Source organism: Aphanomyces astaci, assembly GCF_000520075.1.
Source record: "Aphanomyces astaci strain APO3 unplaced genomic scaffold supercont1.91, whole genome shotgun sequence".
In the NCBI taxonomy this organism is placed as follows: Eukaryota; Oomycota; class Saprolegniomycetes; order Saprolegniales; family Verrucalvaceae; genus Aphanomyces; species Aphanomyces astaci.
Window position 1 is genome coordinate 127,534 of NW_009798354.1, and position 10,246 is coordinate 137,779.

Here is a 10,246-nt window from a genome sequence, read left to right on the forward strand (position 1 = left end):
GTAGTACTACCGGTATTATTAATAATACTACTATAATAGGTACAACTCAGTCGGAGATGGGTAGATACCGATATGGTTGCATTATAGTACAGTGTTTCGGCTTCTCAATAACACTGTACGGTACAGTGTACCATTGCCACACTTTGATGTGGTGACTACTGGTACTACAGTACTGGGAAGTTACTTCCCATCAAGTTTGGACAGACCTCCTACTGTAGTCCATCTTGTCCGCGACATGGCTGGGTCCTCATCTATAGTAACGTTAACGTTATGACGTGTTCCTTTGAAACTCCTTCTCCATTTAACGTTCGTAGTATAAACTAGTTCATACTGTAGTTGTAGTAGTAATACTAAGCCATCTCGTTAGTACACTGAACTAGTTAGAGCAATGGCACGAGCAATTTCACGAGGTCGGCCGTTTCTTGGGGGTTGGACACCCATACCGTTGACGACACATCTCTCGACAAGGTATCGTTTCCTATATATATATTTATTACTATCAAATATATATCCCCACTACAATACACACACAATCATATATACTGTACTGACCAGTTCGGGTGAATCGGTCGCCAACATGAAGACATTCGTGCCCTTGTAGTTCCTACATACAGTATGTACCACATATATATCAAATATACATTTAATATATATATATATATATCATCCGTACCGTGTCGCCAGGCAAGAGGCGCACAACATAGTGCTGCAGCGCCGAGATCCCGAGAGCTTTGTTGCCAATGTCCACCCACACGTCGTTGCCGCCGTTGAAAGCGCAGTGCGGAATGTTGGTGACGAGCACTTGCTGCACCGTGAGGGCGATTTCCTCGAGGTTTTCGTACACGAATCGCTTGTTCGTTGGGTTGTAGATGCCCACGGCCCGCTCCTTGCGCAAGATCTTGGCAGGCATGTCCAACAACGCCACCATCTCTTCCAACGTGGACTAGTATTTATGCATGCATATATACAGAGTATGAGTATTACAACAATATTGCCAGGAATACTAAATATATCATGTATCATATACATGTATCACATACTTGTATCACATACTTACATGTATCATATACTATTAATAGTACATGTATCATCATGCGTCCCATCCAGCCACAATTAGGACCATATATATTATATATATCATACATGTGCCCAACCCAACCACATGTATATGTACAATATGGCCTCGATGTTCACGAATAACATGTATATATATATGTATAATATAGCCTCGAAGTACATATCGTCAGACGCGGTAGATCTTGATAGTATATGACAATATATCGAAACATAAATATGTATATCTAGTATATACATGACACTAAGGAGCCCCCATAGTATTAAATCTGCCAAGATACGTGAAAACATCAATACAATGTGATCCCGTTGTCGACAAGTAACACATATATAACCACATATTATATATGATACTCGCTTATATAATGGAATACTTTGAAGTAAAAAATATTAAACATATCCGTCAAATTTGGACAGGTAGCGTTCTATACCTGTGCCTGATCCAAGAGCTGGTCCACTTCGGCCTGGTCCCAGCGCTGGCCGCGGCCGTCCTTCCATTCCACGGGGTCCACCACGCGCAGCGACACTGCGCCAGTATCGGCATCTCGCGACGTGACGTGGAGGTAGTTGCATTCACCCCCCATAACCTACAACCAGCTTGACATGATCGCCAACAGAGATCAAGTTATACCAAGAAGCGGGATTGCGCGTCCTCGGGCAATTTCGCCAAGGCGTCGAGGATCTACATGCAAACAGTTGTTTCATCGTTGGCAGGCTATCTCTCAAGAACGTCGTGCATGGTGGCAATACATGGGACGCGTACCCCTCGCAGTCGCGCTTCGTAGCGCTGGGGCTCCCCAGGGTACCCTGCCGCCGTCACCAACGACACCACCTTGCCTTTCTTTAGCAACTCGACAATGACAGTCACCATGTCGGACGATTCACTACCATCATGCACCCATTAGAGTACGTACATACGCTTGAAAACGTGGTTGAAGTGCTCCAGAAAGGACACCCACAAGTCGACAATTGCATGATTCGTGTACCTGATGGAGCCGCCGTCCTCGTAGATCGTATCGTCGGCATCGAACGTCACAAGTTTTAGCGTGGGTGCTATCGCATGGATCTACCAGTCGTCCCCCATCATCATCATCATCGTACATGATCTCGTTAGGAAGTCACGTTCGTGTACCGTGGCGAGGTTGAGGATGTGTCGGACGTCTTTAAAGGTCGGCGGAACGCGCTTGCGTCTTGAGAAGTGCGTGACAGCATCGTACGCATGCACAGCGTCCATGAGGTTTAGGGGCATGAACATGCGCTTGACCTTGGGGATGTACTTTTTCAAGCGCGAGCCATGGGGAAGCTTGACATGTTCGTTGATCATGTCTTCCACCAACGTAAACACTTCCAGTGTCGACAGCTGCAGCCCCGCCGACTCGTCAATCGGCGCCATGATCCATTCCCGGATGAGTTCGATCAACGGATCTTCTTCCTTGAGCATGATGACGACGGCCTCCTGCGTCGCCGCCGCAACTTTGGAAATGAAAATCAATCCACATTTTTCATGTAGAGGGCGGTATATATCAATAAATGAAATAGATGAAGGAACCTTCAATTCATAATAGATAATATGATTTATGCATGTTTTTCTATCTATCATGCATGAGTAAATAGAGATTGTTTATTTTGTACATTCAATGGGATAATAGATGAAAATTCTTTACTCGTTTCGAAGAACCGTACCAGTACTATATTTGATTGACCGTATGGATATTTTCATGGGGATTTATCCCAATGAGCTTGGCGTTTTAGGAATATTTCCCACCGATGGGTCCATATTGACGTGACCACTCATCATCAATATTCACGAGAATGTGGCGCGCCTTCAAGCATCGCCCAGCGGCGGCGGCGGCGACATCGACTCTTCGCCAACGCTTCTTGTCGGCGGCAACAACATCCTCGACGACGAAGCATGGAACTCCCTTGGCGGAACGATACGAAGTCGGATCTGTGATCCACGGCTTCCAAGTGCTCAAGAAGCAACCGATCCCTGAGTACTCCGTGACAGCGTTGCAGCTGCAGCACATTGCGACGAAAGCAGAGTATCTCCACATCGACACTGTGGACACGAACAACGTCTTCAGGTATCTATCCCTCTCCTGCTTATGTCACTCACCACTCCATGAACCGCCGCCCCGCGCGTCCTTTCTTCTTACCTTCCCTTGTGGTGTAGCATCAACTTCCGCACCCCGCCATACTCGTCCAACGGCATCTCGCACATCGTACGTCCCTTTACCCCTTCCTTCATCTCCTTCCTTCGTTCTTCACCCGTCCTTTCTCGTCCATCGTGCACAGCTGGAACACCTCGTCCTGTGCGGCTCCAAGCGATACCCCGTGCGGGATCCGTTCTTCAACATGCTCAAGCGCAGCCTGAACAACTTTATGAACGCCATGACGGCCAGCGACCACACCATGTACCCGTTCGCCACGACCAACGCCAAGGACTTTGAGAACCTCCTCGCCGTGTACCTCGACGCGGCGTTCTTTCCGACGCTGAGTGCGTTGGACTTTTCCCAGGAAGGCCATCGCGTTGAGTGGGAAAATTCCCCACAACAGCAACAACAGCAGCTCCAGTACAAGGGTGTGGTTCTGAACGAGATGAAGGGCGTGCTATCCGACAGCCAAACGCTGTTCTCTACCCGACTGCAGACGGAACTCATGCATGGCTCCATCTACGAGCACGTGAGCGGCGGCGATCCATCCACGGACTTGACGACGCTCACCCACGATGAACTGGTCGAGTTCCACCGGTCCAAGTACCACCCGTCCAACTGCTTGTTTTACTCGTATGGGAATTTTCCCCTTGAATCCCATCTCGACACAATCGCCACATCGGTCTTATCCCAGTTCTCTGAAACAACCAACCCTTCCCCACCCCCCGTGGTGATTGCCCCGTTACCAGCGTCCAATTTCAAACGGATGGCTGGCGTCGTCTCTGAGCGCCACGTCACGGGCCCCGACGACGGCAAGTGTGATGATTTGTATATATATATATATATATTTCTGAATCATAACAAGTGCATATATATATATATATATATGATTTTCGGGATCATAGTTGTTGGGGATTGATTATTGACGACGGCAAGTGTGATGATTTATATATATATATATATATATATATATATATCTGAATCATAACATGTATATATATATATACATATATATGATTTTCGGAATTATAGTTAGTTGGGGATTGCTTATTGGACTGGTATGTTTTATTTCAGTAGAAGGAATGTGAACTGTAACGCAGACATATGTAGAACATTGTATTCAAATACACCTTTTGGTCACGCTGCTGTGGAAAATGCATCTAACTCGTTGGTATATTGAATTATAATTCGACAATATGTTACAAATTGTAGCCACCATCTCTATTTAGATGTTTTTCCTGTTATAATTCACGATCGTACACTGGGTATGAAATACCCCTTGCATATATATATATATATATACGTTGGGTTCGTTTAAACCTTTCTTTTCAATGATTTGATTGGCTGATGCTCGTGCACGCGAATAAAACCGAGCCGCCCGTTCAATTGCAATTTTACGTTAAATGATGCTTCCACTTTATCCCAGTGATTACTAGTATTTCGTGTAATATATTCTATTTTGGTTAAAATGACATGGATTAAATATTATTTATTTCTTGCCACTAATCGATTAAATAGGGGTAAGTCCAACACCAGCGTCGCAAACCAAGTGGTGCCATGCCCATATTGTACCTGAATTGCTAAGTACCGACTTGTACGAGTGCTTTGTACTGCGTCTGCTGTCGTATTTACTACTCAATGGCCCATCGGCGCCGCTCTATCAAGCGCTTATTACGTCGGAATTGGCCGTGGACTTTGGCCCTGGCACTGGATTCGATACATCTACCGTCAATCCGACGTTTGGGGTGGGCGTTGAAGGTATATATATTTATCTATTATATATGAAGGTATATATATTTATCTATTATATATGAAGGTATATATATTTATCTACTATATATACATAAACCCCCAGCTGCATATTCCCCATGTCGAATGGTGAATAATAAATGTATCGAAATATATAAAATCGAGAGATCCCCCATCCTTTTGTACGAATCCTAGTCTTGTGTTATCGAATTTAAAAAATCCTTCATCTATTCATCTATTCATTTATAGGATTTGCAGGGTAAACATCCTATTTTCTCGATCTTTTTCATCTATTCATTTATTTATAGGATTTGAAGATTTGGACACGATCAAACGCTCCATTCAAGATACGTTGGTCCAAGTCGTCCAAGACGGATTTGATCATGCGCGCATCGACGCCGTATTGCATCAAGTAAGAACATATAAATTATATAAATATATATATATATATATATTAAAATATACGAATTATAGATTGAATTGAGTCAAAAGCACATTGTCGGCCGGTTTGGCATGTCGTTGCTCCGTGGTGTCACGAGCACATGGTGCCACCGCGGCAACTACCTCGACGCCCTCTCCATCCATCCGTTTCTCGATCGATTCCACGCCGATGTATGTATACAAAGTATCCATATATATATATATATATATATAATGAAACTATTCCTATGTATATTCTACTATTTGTATTCAAAGTATCCATATATATATATATATATATAATGAAACTATTCCTATGTATATTCTACAATATGTATACCACGTATCCATATATATTTATATATATATACTATATATATTATGCAACTATTCCTATGTATATTCTACTATATGTATACAAAGTATCCATATATATATAATGCAACTATTCCTATGTATATTCTACAATATGTATACAAAGTATCCATATATATATATATATATATAATTGAAACAATTCCTATATATATTCTACTAGATGGCAGCGAACCCGCGGTTTCTGCAAGAGATGCTAGACAAGTACATTGTACAGCCTCATTTACGCTCGGGCGTGGCGCTGGTCATGACACCATCCACTTCGTTCGTGTCAGATCAACAAGCCAATGAACGCCGTGAATTGGATTTAATAGCTGAGACTCTGACCCCCAAACAACGAAAAGCCATCGAAATTCAAGCGGAAACTCTGGCGGACCATCAGAAGCAAACGCCAGACGTCCACTGCCTTCCTACCCTCACTCTGCACGACATTCCTGTGGACCAGCCCCGCTTGGATGTCGAATATCGTGCGGCTTCTGATATCCAATTTATACCCCAAACCACCAACGAACTCACGTACGAAACACACCTCCTGATTATTGGTTGTATATATATATATATATATATATACTTTGATATGGAATTTATATATATATGTTGGAGACTTTGGTATAGAAATTTTAAACAACGGGAGTGGACTCCAATCTCTCTCTCTCCCATTGGTCCAAGATCTGAAATTCCTTGACGCGGATTGGCTACAATTCGGTTTCGAATTGCAAAGTGGATAGTATTATTAGCCAATCACATGTCGTGCCGTGGTTTGCCAATACAAACCATGGACATTTGAAAAACATTGACAAGATAGATATATGGACAGACTGGCGTAGGGAATGCCAATACATATTATATATATATATATATAGGCTTGGATCTGGCATTCTATATATATATATATATATATATTTATGTATTGGAAACATGACCGTATGCAATCCCTGTTTGCGGATCGGCGTTGATTGAGATTCTCTATTAAGTAGACGTAGTCAGTAGTAGGATATATAAAATGTCGTTGTATATTGTACAAATTTGGGGTGCAATCGAATCGCGCAAACCGATCCACAATCGATCTGATTGGTTGTTGAATTTGATTGAGAAAGTTTTGATTGGCTAATACTTTTGAGCTCATCGGAGGTAGCCAATCAAATGTTCGATTTAAATTCCAACGAGACACCACAACACGAAATTTCACTCAAAAGCACAATATATATATATCTAATCTCTACTGTTTGTATGATGTTTTATAGGTACATACGCATGAAATTTGACATTTCCGCCGTGCCCGAGGACCTCCGCTGGTTTATTCCTCTCTTTTCAGCCATGTTGGGCCAACTAGGAACGTCCAAATATAAGTTTGACGAAATTGGTACTGTACTGCAGACAGTCAGTGGTGGCGTCAGTTGCAGCCATCTCATTCTACCAGGTATTTATATATATATCTATTCTATCGATCGTATATATATATATATACTCGATGTACTGTACAGTTCCTATGTACTCAAATATCTATATCTATGGTCGTTTTCGCTGGAATTTATGGACTTGGCAGGTGTTGATTTTTAAGAATAGATTTTTGAGTCGGATTTTCAGCTTATTCCGTGTATGGTATATACTAAACGACAATGGTGATCAATGCTTGGTTCATATGTATGTGTAATATGATTGATTGGCTAGGACAAGTACGACATTGATCTAATTCATTTTTAAAATTCTACTGGGACGTCCATATTGGAACGTATATAATGATTTCTATCGTATGTATGTATATATATATATATTGTGTGTAGTCGTCATATATTTCCTCGGCAGTTGTTTTGGCGCAATAAAGAACCAATATCGCCGGACCTGCGACATATGATATATATAAATATCCAAGAGGTTTGTCTCCTTGCGACGAGTTTTCACTCATTGTAGCCAATCATGTTGCAACGTTGATATTCTTTGTATCCAATCAAATTCAACTCTATACATGTCCCTTGATACGAACTGTATATCATGTTATACTCGGTATTCATTGCGTTGATACTACCCCCAAATTCACGTCGATATATATATATGTATTATATATATAACAACACCCCTTAACCCTTTCTTCATATTAAAAATATATATGTAGACACTCACGACACTTCGTGCTACTCTGAAGCGTTGGTGGTCGAGACGCTGTGTTTACCCCACCATGTATCGAATACCCTTAGAATTCTCGAGCAATTGTTTGCCGATACCCAGTACACAACCCCCCCCAACCTGGCCCAGATCAAATCATTGGTCCTGAGTGCATCTGCGGCCGCCAATGCCAGCATCGCATCCACCGGCCACTCTCTCGCAGCGTATCGGGCGGCCATGGGGCTCACTTCGTATGCGCCGGCGGTGGAATCCGCGCGGGGTATGACGTCCATAGCGGCGCTTCAGCAGTGGGCCGACGCCATCGAAGCCGATCCCGCGGCGCTGGACGCTCTGGGCGCCATCTTTCGGCGGTTGGCTGCGCTAACATTTCGCCGAGATCAGATGGGGTTGTCTGTGGTCACAGAACCCCACCTTGTGACCCAAGTGGACGCTGAACTGGCCAAAATGACGTGGCAGCACCAGAAACAAGATGATTTGGCCGGGAAGTTGGTACATGGGGGGCTGTTGCCTCCAGTATTGCCGACAAACAACCAACCCGACAAGAACGCTTTATTGTTCTTTGGCTACCCCAGCCTCTCAGTGAACTTTAACGTCAAGACATTTGCCAGTGTCCCACTCTTCCATCCGGATCATCCGGCGCTCAGTGTACTCGGTCAAGTGCTGTCATCGTGTTATCTGCATCAACATGTACGCGAACGGGGCGGTGCGTACGGCTGCAGTGCCTCCCAGGTATATATATATATACAGGGTGTACTAGATAGATTGATGATTTGCAGTCGTGTATATATAATATATATATATATATACATAGATAGATAGTGTCGAGAGATTTGTACGAGGATCGAGAGGATATTTTTATGCAGATGTATATGGTCGTATACGCTCGTTTTTATATTATAATGAAATACTATGTTTAATTATAATATCCAGATCCACGAGCCAATAAAAGTATTTGTCCCAATTGATCAATTTTTAAAATGCCATTATATAACATACACTTTTGATAATAGTATGAAATGGTGTACTTTTGAGTTCGATTAAAACGGAATCACTATAGGTGCTTTGTCTATATTACTGTATGTTGTGTCGAATGCAAAACCAATAGTCGTACATGACATCTCATCTATATATTATGATATATATATATATTTATATATATCTAGGGCGAGGGAGTCTTTACCATGAGCTCGTACTTTGATCCGCACACTTGCCAGACCTTGGACGCCTATGCGGACGCCGTCGAGTTTGCCGTCGGCGGCCATTTCACCGACGAAGACGTCCACCAGGCTCTTCTGGCGACCTTTTCCAGTATCGACGCACCCCAAGCTCCGTCTGCCAAGGTCGTCTATTATTACTTTAAAATGGTGGATTTGTTTGAAATATAATCAATAATATTAGGGCAAGGGGCTGTTTACGAGGGGATTCACCCACGACATGCTTCAAGCGCGTCGATCGCAGCTGCTGGGTGTAACCAAAGCCGACCTCGTGCGAGTGGCGACAGATCATCTGGCCAAGGCCGCCAAGACCCATGCTGTGGTTGTGGGCAAGGAAGAGAGCCGCCAAGAATTGGTCCATCGGGGCTTTGAATAGATAAATATACACACTGAATGTAGATAGAGATAGATATACATACCTGTTGTAAATAAGCAAAAGCATGCGATGCAGGATAACCTATCGAAAGGTGATGATAGAGAATATATATATATATATATACCCTAAATTAAACGGCCAAGTATTGCCCTCATTTCGACCCCTTAGCTTGTTGGCCAAATCTTGTGACGAAATGAAAATTGGAAAATTCTGAACTTATACAGTTGTACGGGAAAGAATGCTCTACCTACCTACCCATGAACTCGAATTGATCGGAATTTGGAGTATTTTTAGCCAAGTTATGTTTCAACAAACTCAAAAGTATTGAAATTCATCAAACCAGTCGTTTGCCCTTTTTGCATTTGATTTCAGTATTGAATGTAGAGTTGAGAAACAGTTGGACACGCAATTTTTAACGCTAATTATGCTTGAGTATCTTTTGCTTTGTATGCATTATGAAATAAACACTTGAACCTCGTTTATTTCTATTGGCAAAACATGCATTATTTGGCAAAATACTAGGATTGGATTCTCCAAGTTTTTGGATCCACACAGAGAAATGTTCACTTCTTGCCGATTTGTAAGAAATTGCCAAAAAAATTGAGGATTTTGGCATTTTTTGGATATATCCAGACTCACCCTCAAAGTAATTCGAACAATTTGGTTGGTTGTCGTGTGGATCAAACCGATTGATAATTGGAAAGAAACGCAATGATCCCCAGTTATTGCCAACTTTCAGAAAAAATAGTATGGTGCACGTC

General features: G+C 42.5%; 2 protein-coding genes across 3 annotated transcripts; one reads left to right on the forward strand and one right to left on the reverse strand.

The window, feature by feature from the left end:
* Positions 1-263: 263 nt before the first annotated feature.
* Positions 264-2,552, reverse strand: H257_16729. Of its 2 annotated transcripts, XM_009845262.1 has the most exons (9): positions 2,207-2,552; positions 2,061-2,140; positions 1,838-1,958; positions 1,706-1,756; positions 1,506-1,661; positions 1,058-1,069; positions 674-943; positions 553-604; positions 264-478 (listed from the first exon to the last, which is right to left on the reverse strand). In XM_009845262.1, exons 1-9 carry the CDS (start codon positions 2,513-2,515, stop codon positions 381-383), a joined length of 1,149 nt encoding a protein of 382 aa, XP_009843564.1. In that variant the 5' UTR covers positions 2,516-2,552; the 3' UTR covers positions 264-380. The 2 variants fall into 2 exon arrangements, with proteins under 2 accessions (XP_009843564.1, XP_009843563.1); XM_009845261.1 differs by lacking the exon at positions 1,058-1,069.
* Positions 2,553-2,881: 329 nt separating this feature from the next.
* On the forward strand, positions 2,882-9,567 carry H257_16730 (hypothetical protein). Its single transcript, XM_009845263.1, has 11 exons — positions 2,882-3,158; positions 3,248-3,296; positions 3,370-4,039; positions 4,746-4,985; positions 5,285-5,388; positions 5,451-5,588; positions 5,935-6,287; positions 7,016-7,191; positions 7,885-8,624; positions 9,059-9,235; positions 9,294-9,567. The coding sequence occupies exons 1-11, from the start codon at positions 2,887-2,889 to the stop codon at positions 9,483-9,485; spliced, it is 3,111 nt and encodes a 1,036-aa protein (XP_009843565.1). The 5' UTR covers positions 2,882-2,886; the 3' UTR covers positions 9,486-9,567.
* Positions 9,568-10,246: the final 679 nt, after the last annotated feature.

Bases quoted from the DNA above. Each gene is read 5' to 3' on its own strand.
- H257_16729 (XM_009845262.1), bottom strand. From the start codon at position 2,515: ATGCTCAAGGAAGAAGATCCGTTGATCGAACTCATCCGGGAATGGATC. The intron at 2,141-2,206 runs GTACACGAACGT...GACGACTGGTAG, and splicing joins ACATCCTCAACCTCGCCACG to ATCCATGCGATAGCACCCAC. The intron at 1,662-1,705 runs GTATAACTTGAT...AGCTGGTTGTAG, and splicing joins ACGCGCAATCCCGCTTCTTG to GTTATGGGGGGTGAATGCAA.
- H257_16730 (XM_009845263.1), top strand. From the start codon at position 2,887: ATGTGGCGCGCCTTCAAGCATCGCCCAGCGGCGGCGGCGGCGACATCG. The intron at 3,297-3,369 runs GTACGTCCCTTT...CATCGTGCACAG, and splicing joins CCAACGGCATCTCGCACATC to CTGGAACACCTCGTCCTGTG. The intron at 6,288-7,015 runs GTACGAAACACA...GATGTTTTATAG, and splicing joins CAAACCACCAACGAACTCAC to GTACATACGCATGAAATTTG.